The 27,100-nt window shown below is 39.4% G+C and overlaps 1 protein-coding gene across 6 annotated transcripts in view; it reads right to left on the reverse strand.

The window, feature by feature from the left end:
• Positions 1-27,100, reverse strand: part of Rttn (rotatin) — a 167,375-nt gene that overhangs the window by 89,958 nt on the left and 50,317 nt on the right. For 5 of the 6 annotated variants that reach the window (XM_032885546.1, XM_032885544.1, XM_032885545.1 and 2 more), the window contains 8 exons: positions 25,908-26,007; positions 21,168-21,256; positions 20,042-20,159; positions 15,474-15,570; positions 14,824-14,892; positions 10,669-10,857; positions 9,925-10,164; positions 2,372-2,516 (listed from right to left, as the gene is read on the reverse strand). In XM_032885546.1, the coding sequence (XP_032741437.1) occupies positions 2,372-2,516; positions 9,925-10,164; positions 10,669-10,857; positions 14,824-14,892; positions 15,474-15,570; positions 20,042-20,159; positions 21,168-21,256; positions 25,908-26,007 (1,047 nt within the window). Of the gene's footprint in view, positions 1-2,371; positions 2,517-9,924; positions 10,165-10,668; positions 10,858-14,823; positions 14,893-15,473; positions 15,571-20,041; positions 20,160-21,167; positions 21,257-23,646; positions 23,857-25,907; positions 26,008-27,100 lie in introns of those variants that run through there. The other variant, XM_032885548.1, reaches the window with a different exon arrangement.

A 27,100-nucleotide genomic window follows, 5' to 3' on the forward strand; every position in this document is an offset into this window, starting at 1 on the left:
ACTCATAAATTTAATTTTATGAATTTATGTGTGGTTTTTTGAGTTACTACATGTTCGTGGTATTTCATTGTGGGTAAAACAGCCTGGTTTCACTGGTTTACAATAAAAGAGAAGATAATAAACACTTAAGTTGTATACAGACATTCCTGTCAATTAGAATTTCCAAGTTTTGAGATACAGAACTTAGTATTCTTAAAAATTTTGCAAATATGCCAAAACATAATAGACATCTACCATCTTCTATAACAGATCAGACCTTTTCTGATTCCTATATACTTTTATTTTTGAAAAGATTTATCTTTACTAACTTCACAGAAATAAATACATAGATGAACATAACCACGAGGACCACATAGTGAGCTAGCTTTTAGTGCTTTTAGCAGGTTTATTAGAAACTTTGAGTTTGTAAAGACTGGGCAGGTTAATTCCCTAGAAATCCCACAGTAAAGATTGAATACCATTCAACCAGTTCTCCATTTCACCTTCAAGCTTCCATTATTGTGGCAGTTTGAATGAGAATGATCCCCACAGACTCACTCATATATTTGAATTCTTAATCACCAGGGACTGGCACTACTTGAGAATGATTAGGAAGTGTAATCTTGTTGGAGTAGGTGTGGCCTTCTTTTAGGAAGTGTGTCACTGAAAGTGGGCTTTGAGGTATCAAAAACTCAAGCCAGGCCTAGTCACTGCCTTGGGAACTGGACGTAAAATTCTAAGCTACTTCTCCAGCACTATGATATCTGTCTGCATGTTGCCATGATCCCATCATGCCCAAACCTCTGAAAATATTAAATGCTCTCCTCTTATCACAGTGTCTCTTCACAGCAATAGAATACTAAGTCAGTTACCTACCTCTTGACATTTCCCTTTAACCTCCACATCCTGAAAGCAACAATATTGCTAAAGACACTAAATACTAATGTTATAGAACATGGAAAAATAGTGTTCAGTTCAACTAGAAGCTTCACCACTACTACTAACTAGTATTCATAGTTAGTATGAATCTCAGCCAGCTCCAAGATCCCTCCAAGTTATAATAGCCACTCACCTGCCTATCACATATACCCACTGATACAATAGTGCACAAATGTTTTAGGAACATTCAATGGTTTTTTAAAAAACTGGATTATAGCCCTGCTTCATGAAACTGAATCCATACATGATACTCAATTAGTCATAGGCCTTATGGGAAACCCTACAACTATTATTATGATCAATGCACAAAGCAATAAAATGACTTCTAATGACATACTGCTATGCTCACAGATCATTGCATTGCTCAACTCTCGTCAGAAAAGCTTCTTACAGAAGATGGTAATAAACATCAAGACCCTCAACTGGACAATGCTCAGAAAGTAAGAGACTTTAGAGACACAGATCTTAAATGGAATGTTGTGCCATAACCCTCCCCATCAAGGTTCAGGGATCTATGTAGAAGAGAAGACAAAAAGTTGTAAAAGCCCAAAGTGGTAGAAGACTTCAAGAAAACAGTGTTTCCTAAACAACATAGTTGGTATACTTTTGTCCCCAAAAGATTGTAGCAGCATGCCCAAGACCTGTCTAAGTACAAGATAAGTAAAATCCCAGAAACAACAAGGAGAAATAGGCACAAACTCCCACCACCATCTAGAAACTATCTGCAATTGCTAGCTGCTGAAAGAAGAGAAATTAGTTTTTGTTGTTTTTTTTTTTTTTTTAATGGGAAGATACTGGGTGTATCAACCACACTTCAGGACATTCCCAATACACAAAAATACTGGCCAACACAAATAGGACTCCTTGTTGTTTAGTGTGTGTGTGTGTGTGTGTGTGTGTGTGTGTGTGTGTGTGTGTGTGTGTGTGTGTGTGTGTGTGCAGGTGCACATGGGTACACATCTGTGCACATGTACACACACTCGTGTGGCATGCCCACACTTGTACTTCTTTTTGTTGCTTTGTTTGGGTTTCAGTGTTTTTTTAAGAGAAAGAAAGACTATGACATTGGTGAAAAAAGAAATGTGGAAAGCTCTGAGGGTGGTAAGGGGAAGGAAAGTTCAAGCATTGTATGAACTTCTCTAAAATACCAAAACAAATTTAAAAACTCACTAACAAAAAATTTTAAATATAGCAAAAAGTTCACAAACAAAACTGGATTAATTAAACATGAATATTAATGGTCTCAGTCACTGTATGGAATGTCAATTAAATAAACAGAATCAATCATGTCAAGAAGGCCACACTACATTAAGCACTCAACACAATTCTCATTCAAAATAAAAATTATTTTACTTATCACATGCTATATAAGCATTATCCCTTCCAATATAAGTGATTTTTCCAAGTAAATTCCTTCCCAAACCAAAAATTTGAATTCTTTTAATATACTTACATGTCTAAGAAGTAATTCTAGAATCCAGTTTAAAAGTTCTATTGATGGATTTTTTCTTTGTTCCTTTATTAACTTATTCAAAAAATGTATGATATCTATTAGCAGTTTCTCATCTTCAGTGCAAGCAGGAAGTACTTGTAAAAACCTATATTTTGGAAAAAGACAGTAATCATGATTCCTAGCTCTTCAAAATGCAGACGTCATCATTGTTGATCAAGTATGTATAGTTAGCACAAACACAGTATATTCTAAGATAAGAGTCTAGAGTTGTGAAATGCACAGGAGGAGGGAACGGGGCATTTGTCTCCCATAACCCCAGTATAGTGGAGAAAAATATGTGATGAAGTTAACGGTGAAAGAGAATTAAGTGACAACTAAGTCACCAAAAGAAAAATGCAAAAAAATGATCTACATTTGCCTTACCATGTACAAAGTTCTAGGTTCACTCAAAATAAAACATAAACTTCAGAGAAAAATACTAAAGGGGATGCCAGGGGCAAAAACAATCTCTCTACCTCTGTATTTTCAAGCTGGAAGTGTCAACTTTCACTAATAAGAATTGTGACTTCAAAACCGAGTCTGACCAATTAAGAAAATCAAGGTGCAAAATAAGAAAGGAGGAAGGAAGGGGAGGAGGGGAGGGAGGGAGGGAGGAGGGAGGGAGGGGAAGGAGGGAGGGAGGAGGGGAGGGGAGGGGAGGGGGGGAGGGAGGGGAGAGGAGGGAGGGGGGAGGGGAGGGAGGGGGGGGAGGGGGGGGGGGGGGGAGGAAGGAGGGAGGAAGGAAGGAAGGGAGGGAAGGAAGGGAGGGAGGGAGGAAGGAAGGAAGGGAGGAAGGAAGGAAGGAAGGAAGGAAGGAAGGAAGGAAGGAGGGAGGGAGGGAGAAGGGAAGAGAAGGGAAGGAGAAGGGAAGGGAAGGGGGAGGGAGGGGAGGGAAGGGAGGGGAGGGGAGGGAGGGGAGGAGGAAGGAAGGAAGGAGGGGGGGGGAGGAAGGGAGGGAAGGAAGGAGGGAGGGAGGGAGGGAAGGAGGGAGGGAGGGAGGGAGGAAGGGAGGAAGGGATGTAGGGAGGAAGGGAGGGAGGACGGAAGGGAGGGAGGAAGGAAGGGGAGGAGGGAAGGGAGGGGAAGGAAGGGAAGGGAGGGGGAGGAGGGAGGGGAGGGAGGGAGGGAGGGGAGGAAGGGAGGGAGGGGAGGAGGAGGGAGGGGGAGGAGGGAGGAAGGGGAGGGAGGGGGAGGGAGGGGAGGGGAGGGGAAGGGGGAGGGAGGGGGAGGGGGAGGAAGGGAGGAGGAGAGGAGGAAGGGGAGGAAGGAAAGGGGGAGGAAGGAGGGGAGGGAGGAAGGAGGAAGGGGAGGGAGAAGGAGGAAGGGAGGGAGGGGAGGGAGGGAGGGAGGAGGGAGGGGAGGGGGGAGGGAGGGGAGGAGGAAGGAAGGGGGAAGGGAGGAAGGAAAGAAGGAAGGAGGAAGGAAAGGGAAAGGGGAGGAAGGAGGGAAGGAAGGGAGGAAGGGAGGGAGGGAGGGAGGAGGAAGGAGGCAGGGAGGAAGGGGAGGGAGGGAGGGGAGGGAGGAAGGGGAAGGAAGGAGGAAGGAAGGAAGGGAGGCAGGAAGGAAGGGAGGGAGGCAGGGAGGGAGGGAGGGAGGAAGGGAGGGGGGGAGGAAGGGAGGAGGGGAGGGAGGAAGGAAGGAAGAGGAAGTAAAACGGGGGGAGGAAGGCAGGCGGGAAAGAGGCAGGAGGGAAGGAGGGTGGGAAGGGGGGGAGGGAGGAAGGGAGGAAGGGAGGAAGGGGGAGGGAGGAAGGAAGAAGAAGGGGGGAGGGGAGGGAAGGAAGGAGGGAGGGGGGGGGGGGGGGGAGGGAGGAAGGAAGGAAGGGAAGGAAGGAAGGAAGGAAGGAAGGAAGGAAAGAAGGAAGGAAGGGGAAGGAAGGGGAAGGAGGAGGGAGGAAGGAAGGAAGGGGGGAAGGGAGGGGAGAGGGAAGGGAGGAAGGGGGAAAGGGAGGGGGGAGGGGAAGAGAGAGAGGAAGTGAAGGAAGGGGGAAGGGAAGAGGGAGGGAGGGAGGGAAGGAGGGCAGACAGGAAGGAAGGGTAGAGGGAAGGAAGGGGAAAGGATGGAGGGCAGGAGGGAGGGGGAAGAAGATGGAGGGAAGGGAGGAAGGAAGGAAGGGAGGGAGGAAGGAAGGACAAACGAACAGACACACCAATCTCGCAAAGAAGTTACTAGATTTTGCAACAAGCAGAAAGAGGCTTAGGAAAAATAATTAAAGTTCAGAATTACAAAAGCCAAAGCAACTTTCGAAGATTTTTAAACAAACATTAGTGTAAAAGAGCTTAAAGTAGTTAGACAAAAAATTTTCTGTAGGGGAGGAGGATCATGGAAAAAGCAAATAGGAAGAGAGATGAGATTCAACTGCTGGAGTAGCAGTAATAAGAATTAATAAGTAATAAGTAATCATCATCCACTACCCACTGGACTTTTGCCAGTTTTAAAAACTTTCTAGACCCAAATCCATGGGGGAGAGAGCTGGACTTTCAGAAGTACATACAATCCTGAGAGCTCAGGGGAGACCACCAATCCTACTCACATGCCCAGGAACCTAAGCAGCAGAAACCAAGAACCTCCTGGAGCCCTCTGGACACAGGAAGCTAGGAGAAGTCAGGGACAGGATCCTTCCAGTTTCTGCCTGCATTCAGAGTTGAAAACCAGTCTCCAGGAGCCCTGACACACCTGAGAGCAGAGGTAAGACCACCACTTCTGCTCCGAGGGACCTGCCTGGAGCTCTCAGGACTCAGGAACCTAGGAGCAGTCTGGAACGGGATCCTTCTGGTTCCTGCTTGCACCCAGAGCTGACCCTGTGACACAGCTCTCTGTACTGGATCCTGTGGGAGAAAGCTGATCTCAAGGAGTGCTGACACACAGGCTTAAGAGAGGGTCCAGCCACTGTCAGAGACAGAAAGACAAGCTAACACCAGAGACAACCTGAGAGCAAAAGGCAAGCCCAGGAACCTAAGCAGCAGAAACCAAGACTACTTGGCATCATCAGAGCCCAGCTCTCCCACCAAAGCAAACACAGGACATCTAAACACACCGGAAAAGCAAGATTTGGATTTAAAATGACATCTCAAGAGGATGATAGAGGACTTTAAGAAGGACATAAATAACTCCCTTAAAGAAATATAGGACAACACAGGTAAATAAGTAGAAGCCCTTAAAGAGGAAACACAAAAATCCCTTAAAGAATTAGAAGAAAACACAACCAAATAGGAGAAGGAATTGAACGAAACCATCCAGGATCTAAAAATGGAAATAGAAACAATGAAGAAAGAAATCACAAAGGGAGACAACCCTGGAGATAGAAAACCTAGAAAGGAGATCAGGAATCAGAGATACAAGCATCATCAACAGAATACAAGAAATAGAAGAGAGAATCTCAGGAGCAGAAGATACCATAGAAAACATTGACACAACTGTCAATGAAAATATAAAATGCAAAAAGCTCCTAACCCAAAACATCCAGGAAATCCAGGACACAATAAGAAGATCAAACCTAATGAAAATAGGTATAAAAGAGAACGAAGATTTCCAACTTAAAGGACCAGTAAAACATCTTCAACAAAATTATAGACGAAAACATCCCTAACCTATAAAGAAATGCCCATAAACATACAAGGAGCTTATAAAACTCCAAATAGATTGGACCAGAAAAGAAATTCCTCCCGTCACATAATAGTCAAAACACCAAATGCACAAAACAAAGAAAGAATATATAAAGCAGTAAGAGAAAAATGTCAAGTAACATATAAAGGCAGACCTATCAGAATCACACCAGACTTCTCACCAGAGACTATGAAAGCCAGAAGATCCTGAACAGATGTCATATAGACCCTAAGAGAACACAAATTCCAGCTCAGGTTACTGTATCCAGCAAAACTCTCAATTAACATAGATAGAGAAACCAAGATATTACATAATGAAACAAAATCTACACAGTATCTTCTGACAAATCTAGCCCTACAAAGGAGAACAGATAGAAAACTCCAACACAAGTAGGACAACTATACCCTAGAAAAAGCAAAAAAGTAATCTTCTTGCAACAAACCCAAAAGAAGAGAGCCACACAACATAATTCCTCCTCTAACATCATCATCAACAACAACAACAAAAAAAAAACAAAACAAAAAAATACCAGGAAACAACAATCAATGTTACTTAATATCTTAACATTAATGGACTCAATTCCCCAATAAAAAGACATAGACTAACAGACTTAATACATAAAGAAGATCCAGCATTTTGCTGCATAGAGGAGACACATCATCCAATGAGTATGATTGACAGACCCATGTTTCCAGCTGCATATGTAGCAGAGGATGGCCTTGTTGGGCACCAATGTGAGGAAAAGTCCTTGGACTCCCAGTGTAGGGGAATATCAGGGCAGGGAGGCAGGAAGGGGTGATCTTTTAAGTGAGGGAACACCCTTATAGAAAAAGGGGAAGGGGGATGGGATAGGAGTTTATGGATAGGAAATCAGGAAATGGGATAACATTTGAAATATAAATAAAAAGTCTAATAAATTATGAAAAAAATTATTTCTAGAACCTCGATGCTTTTATTGTTAAAATGAGGAAATGCAGACAAAGATGTGGTTAGGCAGTTTTCTTTATGGTCATATGGCTACTAAGTGTTAGACAGTAGATACTTGCTATATTACACCTTTTCACTTAAAATCTCCACTTTGCAAAATGACAGTCAGTTGAGAAGATACCAAGTCTTGTTTTAAAGGAATACATAGTAATTTCTAGAACTTTTCCATGATATCTAACATAATCATAAATACACATAATCATCCCTGTACTCATTCTGTATTGACTTCCATATTCTTTAAGTCCATGTGTAATTTCTTTCTTTCTCTTGCTTAAAGATTATTCTCTTACAGGAGGCCTATGCCCCTTTGCCTGGCATCTTTTCTGTTTCATCCTTCTTAACTCTATTATGTCTTGACTTAAATTCCTTCCACTGAAATATTAGTTCCCTACTGGCATAAGGTTAGAACTTGCTCATCCAGTCTTCCACCCATTTCTTCCTCAGGCGCTGTACTACTTACTATTCACAATACTGTTTGCTGTCTTCACCATGAGTTCCATAAGAGGGAACATATCTATTTGGCTTTCTATTAAATTTCCTAGAAGTGACTTGCATCTAGTAGGTAAACAATGTTAACTAAATGCAATAAGGGAAAAAAATGTAATATCCCTTTTCCTTGCCTACTCCATTCCATATTACATGTCCTATTTAAAAGTCATCACATCATGGTGAAAGAGGAAGTGTGAACAAGTCAGTCTAAGGAACATTGAGAGAATGTAAGGAGAAAAATCAGAGAAGAAATTATAGTTGTACTTAAATAACTGGAGAGATGTAACATGCGAAGTGAGTGAGGATTAGTTTTAAGGAAGTTTAACGGATATACTGGTAGGAATAACTACAAAAGCAAAAGCAAAAACAGTTCAAAGCTAGAACTTCTGGTCCAAGTGCAAAAATGAAACAGTCTTTCTTCAGAAGAGGTCCTCACATGAATGTACATGGCTGCTTAACAGGGAAACACAGAAAGGGATTCAGTGAGGACATGGGTAGACAAAATAGTCTCTACATGCTGCCATTCATCTAATCTGCATTAATTAGGTTCCTAAACCAAAATTTGCAGTTGCAATTGTTCAAGTCCTTTCTACAGCATAGCACTGTATTTAAGTATAACTTACACATATCCTCTCACAAGCATTAAATTGTAACATTACTTTGACTACCCAATACAATATAAATGTTATCATACAGATGTTACACTGTATTGTCTAGGAAACAATTGCATAAAAAAAACAAAAAAAAAAACAAAAAAAAAAACACCTTTTCATCACAGATGCTTCTTTTGGGGGAACTGATTATGTGTATGTATATATGTGTGTTATGTGTGTGCAGGTGCCCAAGGAGGACTGATGAGGGAAGGGAATCTCCAGAAACTAAAATTATAGGCAATTCTGAGCCACCCAATGTGGATGTTAGGAAATAAGGAGGGTTCTTTGCAAGAGAAGTAAGTCTCTTACCCACTGAACCATCTGACCAGCCGTTGTTATTATTCTTATTATTTTCAATATACACTTGGCTAAATGCATGGTTGTAGCAGATGCATACCTATGAGGCACACACATACAATTCTGTCCCTGTATGTGGAAAACATAATCCTAAAAAATGTGACTCTCACATAGTTTCTGCTACTATTCAATTTGAACTCCCCTGGAGGCTCCACTGATACAAACTTATTAGAGAGCCTTTGTTTCAATGTGGTATAGCATGCAATTATAGTTTTAATGTGCAAAAGAAAACCTAGCATGTACAATTACATCAAGATATATTAATGGCTTTTGTTGTTTATTTTTTTTGACAAATAGAATATATCAAAAGAATTGAAACTGCAAAATTTGCACATGCTTTAGTTGGTATGTATAAAAGAAGTAGCCTGATAAAACAGTACTAATGTGCTTGTTTGCCGATTTACATAGTATAATAATATCCCTATGTGGCCTATTTCTAGCTACAATTTACTAGGGGGCTGTGAAAAATTATACCAGTAGCACACAATACAACAGTACATCCATAAAAGATCTATTATAAATAACCACCAGAGCACAGACAATAGTAAAATGTAAAGCAATTAAAAAGTGACAATTTTCATGTTTGTTGCTTTTACTTTTCATACAATTTAATTCATAAATTAACAATATATGAAATTATACTGCATAATAATTTTTATGTAATTAATTGGAAAAATCCATAATCGTGACACCACCACCTCACAAGCTGGTTCAGCATGCCACTGGAGAGGGTAAGTTCTTTTACACTCTTAACAAGAAACTGGAGAACTTCAAATTCACAAGCTCATATCACCTAACACTTTGAAAATCATATGCTGTGCCTATTTAGAAAGATACACATCTACACTACTCATGTGAAAAAATAAGATGAAAAATTGCTTTGAGGGAAGGTTTCTCAGTCTTGTTTCAAATGGAGCCATCTGCTATGAGTTCAACATCTGAAATTTACAAGATAGAGTCTTTCCAATAACTACCAAAGACAGCCATATGGCCATTAACTTCATGGAATTCGAGCAGAAAGAAAACTGAAATCATTTATTTGAGAAGAAAACAAGGCCAAATAAAACGACCAGTAGCAGGTGTATAGAACCTATCTGTCGTCAATCTAATATGGCTCTATTCGTTTAAAATAATGAATATTATTTCAATGTAATGAATCCAATAGCTATGTTTCAGCCAATGTTGTAACCTTATTATAAGAAACTTTCTTCAGAAATGCTGGAACTGAGGTCAAGTTTTTCTCTTTTGTTATTATTTATCACAGATAAGTAAATAGCAGTTTAGTTTTTCTTTCTGTTTAAAGCATCTCTCTCATGATAGCAACTGTACAAATATACACTCTTCCCTGCAAAGGTTTGAAGATAATCCTAAACATAATTCAAAGCAGGTCTTTAAAACTGGCAGCCTTAAATTTACACTAACCTGTTCAGCACAGTGTGCCAGGCCAAGGACTTTAAAGTAAACCCACATGGACCAATATCATCCTTCAAAGACAGTTTGTCGTTCAAAAGATAAAAACTCATCCTGGTAATAGCAGCCCTCACATCCCTGTGGCCTCCAGCCTGAACAATGGACTGAAGGCAGTCCTTCAGCCCACTATCCGTGTATGTGATCTTCAGTGTAAGGATATCTTCTGTGGACAGCTGCAGTGTATCTGAAAATCTAAGCATAAAAAGAAAAAGAACATAAGCCCATACTTATTTCTATCATAAGCCTCTTAAAAATTCTGTTTGGCTTCATGTGCTTTTCAATAAAGGTTAACTTATAGTTAAAGAATACTAACATATAAATCTATCAATAGCACAGTTTCACATTAGCATTCCAACTGTGGATACTGACTTTCCCTTCTTATCAATGACACAATAATATATTGTTACTCAGGGAAACAATTACCACATCTAGAAGTAAGAATATTCTTGGGTACACATTGAGCTTTACTCTTTCCAAATGATTTACAACTATTAACTGAATAAACACTATACAGTTTCTAAGACAGCATATAATTGTTAATAAGCACAGACCTAAAAGAAAATGAAAATATAATCTTAAATTACAATCAGTTGATAATATCAAGGTAAAAATGCTTTTAAAAACTTTTAAGAACTTCTGAAGCCTAATTAATTTCATGTAATTTGTTTGTGATTTTATCTTAATATAACTACTTACTCCTGAATTTTAGTTTCAAAGGTCGTTTGTTTCAATAGATTATCACTCCCATGACACCATGCCAGGTTCCAAGCTATTCTCAGCATATCTGACACAGGCTTGAGGGCCAAACATTCAGTAGATAATGGCAAAACTATTGAGTAGGGACTCACAGCGTGGTGGCCATTCACATGAACTGGTAGGTGATACCTAAAGAAAATGAATTTAAATAGTTACAAACTTTAAATTAGTAAACAGGACTCAAATAATGAACCAGAAGTGTGAGCTAGTTTTGTGACTCCATACATAACAATGTTAAATTTATCACATCTTACATAATAGTTTAATTATTCTGTCACTCCCCTCTACATTCTCCAAGATACTGTATTACTCTTTCCTATCTATGAATGGCTACATTCTCTACATTAGGGTTGTTACTGAGATAGTCAGTGCTCCCTCAAGTCAGGAACATAATTACACTGAACATTAAAGGTGGTTTGCTAAAACAAGAATGCCGACTATTTTTGACAAACACTGTTCCAAACCACCATTTCTCTACTTATGCTGGGTACTGCAATGGCATACAGATGGACAAAAATAAGGCTCTCGAGCGACCTACAAAATTGCCTATGATCAAAGTTACTAAGTGACTGCACTCCATGCACTGCTTTCCTTTGACTGAGTGATCAATAAACTCAAGACTACACAAGTATTTCTAGACACAAGAAGAAATTAAATACTGATGTCTCTTAAATGAACTCAAAGCAATTTAACAGTGGTGGCTAGCAAGACAGTCCCAGTTCATATGCTATATGTAAAGTATAACTTTAATAATGTAACATATTCCAATACATTGAAGCTATAGTTCAGCAATCAAATTCTTGTCCAGGACCAAGGAAGCCTGAGCTCTTTAAGGGAAAAGGCAAAAAACAAAAATCAACACCCCCCACCAACCCACATGTCTCTAATTTACATATTAATGACTAATTTTTCCCATTAATTTATTTTTTACTCACTTTACATTCCAACTGAAGTATCCCTCTCTTTTCAGGTACCCCCTCACAATGCTTCCCTCCCGCATATTCCCTAATCCTCATTAATGACCACTGTAATACAAGTAATTATATCATTTAGCTTACAAGAACACATACTTTCTTTCTGACTTTCTACACACCAATGAAGGAGAAACAATGCTATAATTTCATATCTACATCAAACTATGATTTATCAAGTAAAGCTACTTTTAACAAGTTTTTAACATTCTAATAGCAATTTAAACATTTTAATAGCAATTTTCCACTGAAAACTAATAAACTGGGGATGCCAAGCTGTCTCACTGGTTAAGAGCACTTGCCACTCTTGCAGAAAAGCAAGCTAGCTTTTCAACACCCACATCAGGCAGCTCACAAAAGCCTAGAGACACAGACCCAAGAAATCTGAGTCTTTTTTCTGGTATCTCTGCACGCATGCACACACACACACACACACACACACACACACACACAAATAAGTTTGGGGTTTTTTAGACAAAAAAACTCTCTTTTTAAATGAACAGCTACTGCTGGTCTCGAGGAGCCTTGATTATTCTGTGCCAGAAAGCAACCAAACACTGATTCATGAGGGCAGGTTAGAAAGACACAAGAGCTGCAAGGAAAGATAATGGATGACGTTCTTCGTTCTTCTTTTGCTGTTGTTTCTGTTTTGCCTCTTGGCATATTTTGAAAAACTGTAATCAAGTTGCTTCTATTCTTTTCTTTTTTGTTATTTTTCTTTCACAATCAAGATTTTATTCTCCTCCTAGCCCACACTCCTATTTCTCCATATCCCATACCTAACCACCCACCATCTCCACTAGGGTGTCTGTACCCCACACACCCACCAGTCCTCTAAACTCCTGGGGCCTCCAGTTCCTTGAGGGTCAGGTGCATCTTCTCTGACTGAACCCAAACCTGGGAGTCCTCTTCTGTAAATGTGCTGAAGGCCTCATTTCATCTGGTGTATGCTGCCTGGTTGGTGATCCAGTGTCTGAGAGATCTCAGGGGTCCAAGTTAACTGAGACTGCTGGTCCTCCTACAGGGTCACCCTCCTCTTTAGCTTCCTCCAGCTTTTCCCAAATTCAATCAGAGGGGTCAACAGCTTCTGTCCATTGGTTGGGTGCACATATCTGCATCTGACTCTTTCACCTACTTGTTGGGTCTTTTAGAGGGCAGTCAGGAGAGGTCCCTTTTCTGAGCAATCCACAGCTTCAGTAATAGGGTCAGGCCTTGCTGCCCGACTTGAGCTAGACCACATTTTAGCCTGACCCTGGACCTTCTTTTCCTCAGGCTCTTCTCCATTTACTCTCTGTAGTTCTTCCAGTTAGGAAGAATTATGGGTCAGAATTTTAACTGTGAGATATCAACCCCATCCTTCTCTTGATGCCCTGTCTTTCTGCTGGAGATGAGCTCGACAAGTTCCCGCTTCCCACTGTAGGGCCTTTCATCTAGGATCCCCCTCCTTTGAGTTCTGAGGGTCTCTTACCTCCCAGATCTCTGGTACATTCTGGAGGGTCCTCCCACTCCTACCTCCTGAGATGGCCTGTTTCCATTCTTCCCCTAGCCATCAGGGCTTCCGTTCTTTTCCCCCTCCAAATACCAGATCATGTTCCTCTCCCATCCCAATCCCTATCCCCTTTTCCTCCCCAGTCCATAACATAATAATCATGGTAAGCAGAGGGAGGGAGGGCCTTGGGTGAGAGAGGGAAGGAGGAAGAAATAAGGAGGACAGCATCAGGTATGGAGGGAGACAGGAGAGAGGCCCAGAGGAACAGGAGAATAAATGGAAATATGCAGCTGCCAGGGCTGGGGGGAACCTCTAGAAAAATCTCAGAGACCTGGGATGGGAGAAACTTCCGGGACTCAATATGGGTGACCTTAGCCAAAATTCCCAACAGTGGGGATATGGAACCTATAGAGACCACTTCCAGTAGTCAGACAGGACCCCCAATAGAAGGATGGAGACATCAACCCACATACAAAACATTAGACCCCAAATTGCTCCTGTCTAAAAGAAATGCAGGGACAAAAATGGAGCAAAGACTGAAGGAACTAGTGACCGTCACAACTTGGGATCCACCCCATGGGCAGTAACACTCCAAACACTTTTACGGATGCTTACAGACTGGAACCTAACGTGCTCCGACAGGCTTTATCAGAAGCTGAATGAGACAGACACTCATACTCACAGTCAAGCATTGGACGGAGGTCAGGGACCCCTATGAGTTAGGGCAAGGATTGAAGGAGCTGAAAGGGACGGTAACCCCATAAGAAGACCAACAGTATCAACCACCTTGGAAACCTAATAGCTGCTAGAGACTGTGACTGACAAAGAGCTGTCTGAGGCCCTGGAACTTATGTACCATAGGGCTGCCTTTCTAGCCTCAGTGGGAAAGGATTAACCTAATCATGTAGCAAAGTAGGGAGATCCTGGGGGGAGTGGGATAGATGGGGATACTCTCTCAGAGGTGGAGGGGAGGGGAGGTAGAAGGAAGACCTGTTTCAGGGGGTACAAGGAAAGGGGCAACATTTGAGATATAAATAAACATTTTTTTAAATACACTTTGTTGATAAAAGTCAGCAAAAATAAGCTATAATGAAAACAGAATTATATTCTGGAGTAGTAAAAAGTAATTTAAAAAAATGTGGAAGAAGTTTGTGACCTAGAAGTAACAGCCATTTTCTTTATCTGCATAGTATTTTCTAGTGTTTACTGAGAAATACAAGGGTTGTGTATAATTTCATGTATATTATACATAAAAAAATGACATATATTTTCAAGTTCTAAATGTACATATAATAAAATTCAACACATGATCTTGATTATATTCTGAATTTTGAAACAGTGAAAAAAATGTTCTAAAGCTTCTTTTCAAATGACTGAAAGTAGAGATTATATGTGGAGAAAGGGGCAGCACGGGAACAATGCTCCGGGCTGAAGGGACACTGAAATAAGCTGTCCTGTAAACTTGCGAGAGATTGAGTGAGAAGCTGACTGGAGGGAGCAAAGCCCATGGACCCTGCAAAGAATCCCAGTGAGGAAATCCTGGAAGTCCTGACAAAGAAGGGACTGAAACAATTACAGCAACTTCGCCTTTGTGAAATAAACTTACTAGTTATGAAAATAAGAAAAATTCTTTACCTTCTAAAGACTGAAACAGGCAAACTGAAGACTGATGACAAAGAAGGTTTATTAGAAGAATTATCAGACCTATGAAAAGAAGGCAAAATGAAAACTGAGTAGGCCAAAGTTCTGAGAGGTACAGCCCACTCCTGCTTAGACAGTGCATTTGAGATTATTACTAATCTAACATTCAGTATAGTCGAGTGTTTGCTATCACCTGAACTGAAAGTAAACTGTACTTCTGTTTGTAGTTTCATATAATACGCATTCATATAACAAAGTAGATACACTAGCAAGTGACATCTGTGACCCCTGACTGATGCTTCTTAGGGTCACATTAATCAGATACTATTATTCTAAATATTTTCTCCTCTTGTAAATAATAATTTTTAAAGCACACAATGCTGAAATATATACTAAAAACATATCCAAGACAAAAATCACTATAATAATTACTTTTTTAATTCTGTACTTAGTTATGCTCAAAAAAGTACCTGAGGGTGACTTTCTGAAAGCATGGGTTTTTAAATATCGTTTACTCACACCTACTCAAACTGAAGAGCATGAATGATGTGTACAGCATGGAAAGAACTCAGTACACCACAAGAGTGCATCATACCTTAGATAACTCAGGGCAAAAGCACACCAATAAAATCCTTATATCTCACCACATATCCATTCTTGATACTTCATCGAACAATAGAAGACAAAACAATGCCCCGACTTCAGCCACCACAGCACAGTCTTCATGAAATATCAAGGAAACTGAGGGAAAGAGGGAATGCAATTTCATAAAATATTAAGCTTGTAAGTGTCTTACACTTGAAACTTGAAAGAAAAAAAATATAGCAATAACCCAGAAAAACTGACATATCTAAAACACTGTCTCTCAAATGTGTGAGAGTTACCGGGAAGGCAACAGTTCTATGTAAGTAATGTGTATCTCCAACACGTTCCCAGAAAATGCTGACAGTACTGGTCCAGAGCCACACATGCAGACTTGTTCACTAACACTGTCCAGCTGCAGGTGAGCTCAGCAAGGAAATCCCAAGTCAAGGGATGCTTTATCAAGTTACATAATTCTAGCTGAAGTTTTCTCACTAGAGATCCTTTATAACTTTGGATCTTAGGAACAAATATGGTCCTATAACTTAGACTTAATGCTAAAATGTTGTACTTATGCTTTGTTATTCTGTCTTTTTTACTCATTAGGAGAAAATGTAGATAAAAACATCCAGAGTTAGCAGGTAATAACACTAGCTTCACCACATACTAGTTCAGAGGGCTAGTCACGTCCTTTACCATAAAAAAAAAGCCTCATCTACTTCTGCAACATTCCCAACGAGACATTTTTCACTATTTGAAAACTAAGAAATACTAAACAAACTGGATTAATAGTTGTACCATCACACACAAATAGTAACAATACAGAATCTTCACATTTATAGACTCACAAACAAGAAATCTGTATTTTAGATACAAACTTTCCTAATTGTACAAAAAGATAAATATGTAATTAGCATTATTAAAAATATAATCTAAAAAGTAAAGAAATAAGAATCATATAAAAATGAACGAATATTAAAAAGATGGTTTGGAGTGTATAAATAGTAAAAAATTTCTGAAGTACAACTGGCTATTGTATGAGGCTAAAACAGATTTGGAACCTTACCTTAAATTTTATTTCCATTAAAATATTTAAGTTTATTAAAGGCTTTAGCTATAATACAAGCTTGTTTCTTGATATATTTTTAAATAGCTTATAAACCAGTGAGGTTGCATAAGGATTCTTTTATATCTTTAGTTTTCATTTCTCCTCTATCCACTCTTTCCCCCACTCCCCTGTGTGAGAACTGCTTAACTTCAGTTCCCACTCCACCCCAGGCCAATTCCTTCATTTCACATGTGATATACTACACCCCTCATTTTATCTTTTACTAAGGCAGCAAAACCTCACGCACACTTTAGTTTGGTTATCTTCTCCTCAACAGCCTATTTGAACTATTATTTTTATCTACAAAAAAATTTTAAATGAGACACCCCCAGACAGAGCAGACTGTGAAGAAATTGGCTTGAAGAACTTCACCACATTCCAGAGTAAGGGCAGCAGTTCTTATGACAGTGCACGCATAAAATGACAGGAAAATGATTTCTGACAACATGAAATCTGAAACAAATATTCAGTAATATGGCAAATGAAACAATAAAACAACAATACATCATTCTTTTTTAGGGATATTAGAAAATAACAGAGATGATAAAAACCTATAGAAGGTTGGGGATTTAGCTCAGTGGTAGAGCGCTTGCCTAGCAAGCGCAAGGCCCTGGGTTTGGTCCCCAGCTCCGAAAAAAAGAAAAAAAAAAAAAAAAAAAAAAAAAAAACCTATAGAATTTTATTTTGTATAGCTCAACAACTGTCTGGAATTTTGCAATGGGGATATGTAACTTGTTATCATTTTTAAGAAAGATAAAGAATTTGGAGTTCTTCTGCCTCTACTACATATCTAGCTAGTACTAGGAATATGCTGAAGCACCCAAGTACCTGTGAGACCTCAATTTCCTCCCTCTCTAACGATATCATGAATACTGTCTTCTGGGGGATATGGGAGGGAACCTGGTGGGGGAAGAAGTGAGATGGAGAGCAAAGCTCCATTGGCTCCTGCACCTCCTCCAAGAATCCTGATCTGCTGTACATGGTACTCTGAGATGGCTCCCAGCACACAGGTGAATCAGGGAGTTGGCTGCTTTCCCTATTCACAGGAATGGCAATCAACACTCTCCCCTACAGAGTCGTGGACAAGTGAATTACATTCAGCAGGACAATGTGTGCAATGCCCGCTTGGCCACTTATTCTATAACCGCCCCCTGGTTAGCTGAAAAACTGTATATAAGTTTATTGTACTGAACAAGGAAGTTAGATCTGCACCCTGATGCTGGTCTCTAGAATAATAATTCCAGAATCTCCATACTCTCTGCCTCCATTACCCCTCCCTCTCCCCACACCATTTAACTTAGATTCTATCCCTACACTATAGTATAAGATTCTGTCATAGCAAGGCTATAATTCAAAACAGATCTTTGCCAAGATTATTTAATCATTAAAGCCTGTCAATCAGTTTTCCATACTAGGACAGAATAATCTCTAAAACACATGTTCCCACTTAACAATCTCGTATAATTCCTCTCTGCTCTTTCTTACTGGATCTTACACGAGCTGCCCTCCTTACAATTTCCATTTCCCCTTCATTTATGTTCCTTTGAATTTACACTGCTCCTATCAAGCTAACATGTGGAGCATATCTTCTTCCATTATCAGTAGCTCAGTCATGTCTATCTGAATTCCCATGCAATGCTCAAAGCCCAGCTCAGACACCATGGTTCCTAGAAGCATCATCTATTACCTCCCTAACACTAATTAATACATTCAGCACTTCCTCTGGTACCAGGCATCCCACTTCAGGTATTATATGCTGTATTTTTAATTGTTTATAAAGACAGTCCCTTTGCCATGCTAATAACTCTAATAAAAGGGTCTACTACCGCATCTAAAGCATAGTATGTGCTTCATAAATGCTTACAGAGGAATAGTTTCCTGGCAGAGTAGCTGGTTAAAAAATAAAAATTTCCCTGTGTACACATGACAGAGAACAATTGCTAAAAATACCCAAAGGATACAGATTATGTTGCCATAGAAAGTACTTTTGAAAGCTAGGAGTGTAGCTCACTGGTGCAGCACTTGTCTCGCACATACAAAACTTCAGTTAATTCCCAACACCATCCCAAACATGCAAAAATGCTTTAGTATCTGCTAGATACTCAAAAGTGCAGTATTTGAATAATTTAAAAGAAAATGGGTAAATGAGAGACTAGATGAAATTAAAAGAGGTTAATAAGAGAATTATTAACATGAAAAAAAATTAAAGATAGACACAATGGAACACAGTGTGTTCTGCTAGCACTCAGAAGGCAGAGACAAGCTGATCACTTCAAGACCACCTTATACTAAGTTCTAGCCAAAAACTGCTGCAGAGAGATACCCTGTCTGAGAACAATTTTAAAAAGAAAGCTACAAATGAAAAATAAATAAATGCTTTTAAAGGGGAAAGATGAAATCAGAAGTCTATACTTGCTATCCTTCAAGTGATCACTATGTAAAGATCTATAAAAAATCTCACGCTCTACTTACATAATTTTATGGCGTTAAAAATGAAGTTCTTTTTTTTTTTTTTTTAGCCTGGTTTGGACTTTCACAAATGATTCTTAAACTGTGTCCTACTCATTTTGTAAGCAGATTATCACTGAGGGTAAAATTCTAAAATAAAATTATTTTATAATACTAAATATTCTAATATAAATCTCATTTATCTCACCAATGCCTAACAGGTCACAAAATATTGAGACATTTGACTAAAACGCCTCTTTAGAATAATTAAAAGCAGTGAGGTGATGCTGGAGGAAACACAGTGCTTGTAAAACACTGTGCTGGTCAGCCTGTGGTGGGAACCTGACTAGGGCTGGACAGAACCAAGGCAGCCTGTGCTGGATCTCGGGCAGCAGCACAGTCAGAATCTAGGGGACTGGTGCCCTCTGCCTGTCTGCCTTCAGATCCCTTTGCATAACACACTCATTCTATGTTCTGTTCCTCTGGAGAATCCTACCTCGTATAAAAATACTCAAGTCTGTATTAAAAGCAAATGATAAGAAATAACATAAACCCATGTTTTCTCTCAAATTATCATTAACATCCAATCAAACCTAGAATTATTTTTAAAGCACATTTTTAAAATGTTTTTTAAAATGCCATGCATAAACAGATGCTCAGAGTGGGTCACTCAGTGTGATAGAGTTAGGTCTCCAGTCTCAATCCCAGCCTGATCTCATACGCAGATGCCAAGCGAAGGTGCAAGAGAAAACAGAGAAAGGACACAGATACTAAGGGGAAGGAGAAAAACAGCTGGCCTTGCTCTTCACAATGTTCGCCATATAAGTAGTAAACTCCACATTCACAAGCAGGTGCAGAGACCAATCCAAGTTCACTCAGCATTTCTCAGCTGCTGCCTACTTGGGCAACAGCAGTAGAAGGGTTAATTCCAAACACACATTAGGTGCTTTTCAAGGTTATGTTTTCAGTATAGTAAACAGTAAGGAACTCTGTTCTCCTACTACAGTGAGAAGTAACTTTAACCTTCAGGCCGAGTATAAGCACAGGTGGAGCCTTCCGGCACTACTTACTCACCTCTGAGTAAGAGGGTCAAGAGAGAGGCCTGCTGTGACAAAGAGGCACGGATAACCAGGTCAGCACACACGACCTTCCTCAGGAGTGTGAGACAGGGCCGAATCAAGCATTCTATAACCTGCCAGCAGGAAATAAGATAAAATATACCACATTATCCTATTCTAAGTTTAATTGCTTTCTCATTAATGTATATGAAACTAAGATGAAAGGATGTTAAATATTACATATTTAAAATTATATTAAGAGTTACTTTAAACATTGGGCTGGAGAGATGGCTCAGTGGTTAAGGAACACTGCCTTTTCTTGCAGAAAACCCAAGTTCAACTCCTAGCACCCACAGGGTGGCTCTCCACTGTGTGTAACCCCACTTCTAGGAAATCCAATGCCCTCTTCTGCCCTTTATAGGCACCAGGCACCCACATGATGTGCAAGCATATATTCAGGAAACCCTTATACTCATAAGTTGATGATTATTTTAATTTTAAAAAACTACTTAAAAATAAAAGCAATATTGAATACACTTCTTTTTATAAAACTAAGCTTATTTCTCCTTTACAAACACTTTTTAGAAATAAAAAAAAAAAAAAAAGATGAGTTGGTATCCCTTTTGACACTACAAATCCAACTATTCTCTCTAAATTCAGTTCCAAACAAATTGAACCAACCTACTGGGCTGGAAACATGGCAAAGTGGGGAAATTACTTGCTCTGTAAGCAGAAGGACCTGGATCTGAGCCCTAGCTTCCGTGGACAATCTCAGTGTAGTACACCAGAACATGGTGGGTGAAGACAGATGGATGCTACAGATTCCTAACCAGCAAAAGCCCTGAGTGAAGTCCAACAAAAGCCCTGAGGGAAGTCCAACAAAAGCCCTGAGTGAAGTACAGCTGAATGAAAAACCCCATCTCAAAAGTAATATGGAGAGGGAAAGAAGATATCCAGTTTCACTTGCTTGCCTCCACACATCCATGCACAGGCAAGTATGCTTGCATGCATATATGCATACACCATACAACACACACATACACAAACACACACATGTACATGCACATCCACAGAGGCATACAGAAACAACCTCTTTACCAAAAAAACCAACGTATAGTAAATGTCCGACTTCATTGTCTTACCTTGCCATCTTGACCCACGAATTCATTTAAGTATCCAATAATCTTCTCAATTAAGCACAACTTTTTCACCACTGTATGCATTTTAATATCTACAGACAAAACAGTACTAAAAGTTAAATGTTTGTGGCTTTAAAAACATGTTGAAATATATGAGACAGTTATATGCATACAAATTTCTAGATACTAAAAAATAGGGTATACCTAGGCTGAAATTATAAGACACAGTATTTTTATGAATCTGTACACTGTGAAAACATGTAAGCTACAAGTAAATCTGCATCTATTGATTCATTCCATGATGAAGAAAGCAGAGGGAGAGAGGGAAGTGGTGGGAAAGGGGAGGGGGAGAAGAATGGGTTTTGGGGAGGCAGGATCAGGTGTGCAGAGACCCAGAGGACCAAGAAAATGAATGGAAATCTTCAGCTGCTGGCAATGGGGGGCGAGGAAGAATCTTTAGGACATCCCAGACACAGGAGATGGGGAGGCTCCCAGGAGTCAATGCGGTGAGATTAGTCAAGATCCCTAACAGTAGGGACATAGAGCCGGAAAAGGCCACCTCTTGCAATCAGGCAGGACCCCCAGTGGAGGGATAAGGACACCAGGCCACCCACAGAACTTTAGACCCCAAATTTATCTGAAAGAAATGCAGGGACAAAGATGGAGCAGAGACTGAGGGAATGGCCAACCACTAACTGGCCCAATTGAGACCCATCCCACAAGCAAGCACCAAGCCCTGACACTATTAATGATTCTGTTACGCTTGCAGACAGGAGCCTAGTGTAACTATCCTCTCAGAGGCTATCTGTTCTAGCTGACTAAAACAGATGCAGATACCCACAGCCAAACATCAGACAGACGTCGGGAACTCTTATGAAAAAGTTGGGGGAAGGGCTGAAGGCCCTGAAGGGGATGGGAACCCTACAGGAAGACGAACAGAGTCAATTAACCTGTACCTCTGAGAGGTCTCAAAGACCGAGCCAACAACCAAAGAGCATACACAGGCTGGACTGAGGCCCTGGCACACAAGCAGCAGAAGTGCAACTCAGTCTCCATGTGTGTCCCCCAACAATTGGAGCACAAGGGGGATGGGTTAATGAAGGGGAGAATGTTATCCCTAAAGCTGTAACCTGACTGAGGTATTCGTTCCCCAAAAAGGCTGCCTTGTCTGACAGTCAGTGAGAGAGGATGCTCCTACCCTGGCAGAGACTTGATACGCCAAGGTGGGGGATACCTAGCAGGGCCCACCCTCTCAGAAGAGAAGGGGAGAGAGATGGGAGAAGGGTCTCTGTGAGAGGAAGAAGGGCAGTGTTTGATGTAAATATATAAATGTATAAATAATTAAACATTTTTTAAAAATTAAATTAAAAAATAAAACTATAAAAACTAATAAACAAAAACTATTTTAGATACTAAGTAGAAACTAGAACTTTAAGAAGGCAAATGAATTATTTTAATTCCACATGGTAAATTTTTTCTCTATATTGTTTCATTTCTTCTCTTTCCCAAATAGTTTACCTCAAAATAGTTAGAAGTCTCCATAAACTGATATATAGATATGGGTTAAACATGAAGATCAGTCTATTAATAAATGATTTTTCCTTCTCAAGTTAATAATAGGAAATATAAAAAGAATTTTTTTGCTTTTCTTATTGAATATTTTATGTATTTACATCTCAAATGTTATCTTCTTTCCTGGTTCTTCCTCTCATCCCCCCTCTCCCTGATTCTATGAGGATGCAACTCTTCCTACCCACCCACTCCTACCTCACTACCCTAGCATTCCCCCCAAGAAAGAAATATTTTTTAAAAGAAACTTTAATGTACTATATATTTCAGAAAAATAATTGTAAGAATATAGTCAAATATTAGAATATGCAGAAAAAATTTAATATTGTGTACAGAGAAACACACACACACACACACACACACACACACACACACACACAGATGCACACACAGATGTTACTAGAGCCAGAAATGCTAGATTTGTTACAAGTATTGGCAAATAATTTACATGCAAATTTTCTCCTCTATTATCACTAATAAAATCACAGGTATCTTCATACTGTGATGTAAGTATCATTATAACTAGCTTATGGGTACTATTTAAAAAGTGAATTTCCAGTAACCACAGTATAGGATATTTTCAAACTCTACTTATGAAATTTTAGTAATATTGAAGTAATAATCTTTCAAAAAGGTCTTCAATTTTTAACCAAAATTCTCCATTCATTCATGTATCTAGAAGCAGGGCTACAGGCAGGCTGGGCTGGCCTTGAACTTATCCTGTAGCTAAGAATGACCTTGAAGGGGTTGGGGATTTAGCTCAGTGGTAGAGCGCTTGCCTAGCAATCGCAAGGCCCTGGGTTCCATTCCCAGCTCCGAAAAAAAAAAAAAAAAAAAAAAGAATGACCTTGAACTCCTGGTCCTCAAGTCTCCAAGACCTAAGAACTGGGATAACAGGTATATACCACCATACCTAGCTCCTTCTTTCCAGATTTTGAAGTACGGTCTCTTTATACCCAGGTTGGTCACAGAATCATTCTGCCTCTGCCTTCTGAGACTTGTGATTATGCGTGTCATGCCAAGTCTCCACATTTTTAGAGCCTATTTTCTGCAGTCTATATTACTGTTATTAAAACCACAGACAGAGCACTGAACAGGGTTCCATGAAACACAGAGTAATGTCCCAGTTAGTATTACTACTGCTGTGATGAAACATCATGAACAAAAGCAAGTTGGAGAGGAACGCTTTATTTGGCTTACACTTCTACATTGCAGTTCATCACTGAGGGAAGCCAGGACAGGAATTCAAACAGGATAGAAACCTGGAGGCAAAAGCTGATGCAAAAGCTATTGAGGGGTACTGCTTTCTTGATTGCTCCTCATAGCTTACTCAGTCTGCTTTCTCATAGAATCCAGGACCATCAGACAAGAGATGGCACTCCCTACAGTGGGCTGTGCCCTCACATATCAATCATTAATTAAGAAAATGTCCTACAGCCAGATCATATGGAGGCATTTTCTCAATTGAGGTTCCTCCCACTCAGATAACCTTAGCTTGTGTCAAGTGACATAAACTAGTCGGCACATGCAGTGTCTCTCCAAGGTAACAATCTCTTGTCTTCTGGCTATGCAGATACCACAGCAGGCCAGCACTGAAGTCTTTGAGGAGCTTGCACACTGTTCTCCATAATGGCTACACTACCTTGATCCCTATCAGCAGCATAAAAGTTGGAGATTGAGCTCCTGTTTTTCCCAACCTTGCCAGTAGGTGTTTGTTTTTAATTTTTTCTCTTTTTAAAGGCAGACATTTTAACAAGAATATGGTCTTGATTTATAATGCTATAATAATTAGTGGTGAGAAACATGTTTTCCTATACCTGTGACCAACTACTTGTCTTCATTTATAAAGTGTCTACTTGGTTATTTAAACAATATTTTAGCTGAATTATGTCCCAATCAAGAAAATAAAAAATAAAGGGGCTGGGGATTTAGCTCAGTGGTAGAGCGCTTACCTAGGAAGCACAAGGCCCTGGGTTCGGTCCCCAGCTCCGAAAAAAAAGAACCAAAAAAAAATAAAATAAAATAAAAACAGAAATATACTGATTATTCCTTTTCAAAATATCATCTCATTCCAGGGTCCAATAATCTCAGGATAACTGTGGAATACTTACCATATGACTTTTCAGTATATAAATGAAATTAGCATTTTTTTTCAAAAACATTAAAGAACATATCAAAGATGAGAAAAATTAAACACTAACAAAGACTGGAAGCCTATACAATAGTAATAGTACAAACAAAGCAAACAGTATTTTTTCTAGTTTATTTTTAAACCACGCACACTCTTTTTAAACAATAGGTCATCATACAGACAATTACAATGCACTTTTTCCATTTCATGTTATGTGTATGGGTGTTTTGTCTGAATGTATATTTGTACACCAACTACATGTTGTATAACAACCAGTGCCCTGAGAACACAGGGCATTAGATCCCCTGGGTCTGGATTACAGATGGTTGTAAGCTCTGTATGGGTACTGGGAACTCTTAACCATTGTGCTCTTAAATACTATGTCACCTCTCTAGCTCACTGTGATTTATTTTCTGTCGTACTCAAAAGTACTTTTTGGTTGTTCTCTGAACAACATGTACAAATCAAAATTACCATATATTAATAAGTTGTAAAAATATATAAAACTTTACACTCATAATTTTATTAATATTTTATAATAGATTTGATAATTTGATAATGCCCCCAAATGGCATTCTATAGATCAAAGAATACCTCAGAAGATGGAAAGAACTCCCATGCTCATAGTTTTAGTAGGATTATCATAATGAAAATGGCCATCTTACCAAAAGCAATCTACAGAGTCAATGCAATCCTCATCAAAATTCCAACTCAATTCTTTACAGACAAGGAAGGAGCAATTCTCAACTTCGTATGGAAAAACATTGACAACGTCCTTAACAAGCAAACTTTTTGTGAAGAACTGAGTAGTAAATATTACATGTAAAATCTATCACACATTCTTGAGTCTTGGTTATAATAATTCCAAACGTATAAAAAGGCACTCTTATCTTCAAGGTTAAAGTAAGTCAGAGGCTACAGCTGGCCTGTGACAGCCACCCAATAGCAAGACGACTACACAGCAATCTCAAACCCTAGGTCAGCAACAACCACTGTCGGAAAACAAACAAAACAAAACAAAACAAAACAAAAGCCCTCATTACCTTGCATTATCACAGCTAGTTGTTCTGCTGCTGACTTTCTTAAAACAAGATCAACATCATCTGAGGTGAAGATTTCATACACCTTTTTAACAGTCTCCAACTGGAAATCAAAAAATAGACATTTTTACCTGTTTCCAATTCCAATAAAATTTTACAGCTCATGACATAAAAACCAAAGCTTGCAGTCAACTTACTTATATAAACGTTTATATGTTTTGCCACAGTGATGTGTTACTTAATAGGGAAATTTAAAAAGAAGCAACTACAATGTTCAAATAAGCTTCTCTTCTAAATGAACATTATTGCTAAAGGACATAGGTCATTAATCTATTAGCACTTGAGAATATAATAAAAACTTCCAGGTTTCCTAGCGGTTATGTGTTATACCACACAAACCTGAAACAAACAACTCAGACGCATGACTCAGAAAGATTTTCTCTCAATCCTGTAAACCACCAGCTGCAAACCCCATAGCCCTCTTCTTTAACTATCTCTGCCCTGGACACAAGTCCAGTAGTTTTAACAGGCAGAGACTGGCTTACTTCAAAGACAGAGTCTGAAACAGCAAAGGCAGCAATATAAACAGAACAAAAAGCAACATTATTTTTTTTCTTGCACCCTCTGCTAAATTCTATTCAGTGATGGTTAATAACGGCTGTCAACTTGACACAACTAGGAATAGGAAACATCATTTGAGGAATTTCTTCCAACAGATTAGTCTATAGGGAAGTCTATGGAGCATTTTATTAATTGCTAATTGATGCTTGAGGACCCAGGCCACTGTAAATGGTACATCTCTAGGAAGGTGGGTCTGAACGGTATAAGAAAAATATCTGAACCTGACCCTAGGAGCTAACTAGTAACCAATGTTTACCCATGATTTCTGCTTTAAGTTCCCGACTTGGCTTCCCCGATGATGTACTAATCTGTAAGATTAAATAAGCCCTTTCCTCTCTAACATAAACATACATAGACAAATCTTATATATTTTAAGAAATTAACTGAAAAAATAAAAAACAGGGCTGGAGAAATAATTCAGAGATTAAGAGCATATGCTACTCTTCCAAAGGACTGGAGTTCGAACTCCAGCATCCATAGCAAGTAGCCATCTATAAATCCAGCTCCAAGAAATCCAGTGCCCTCTTCTGCCTTCAACTGGGCATTGTAGCCATAAGCATACATACATACATACA

The sequence above is a fragment of the Rattus rattus genome, chromosome 15 (genome assembly GCF_011064425.1).
Source record: "Rattus rattus isolate New Zealand chromosome 15, Rrattus_CSIRO_v1, whole genome shotgun sequence".
Classification (NCBI taxonomy): domain Eukaryota; kingdom Metazoa; phylum Chordata; class Mammalia; order Rodentia; family Muridae; genus Rattus; species Rattus rattus.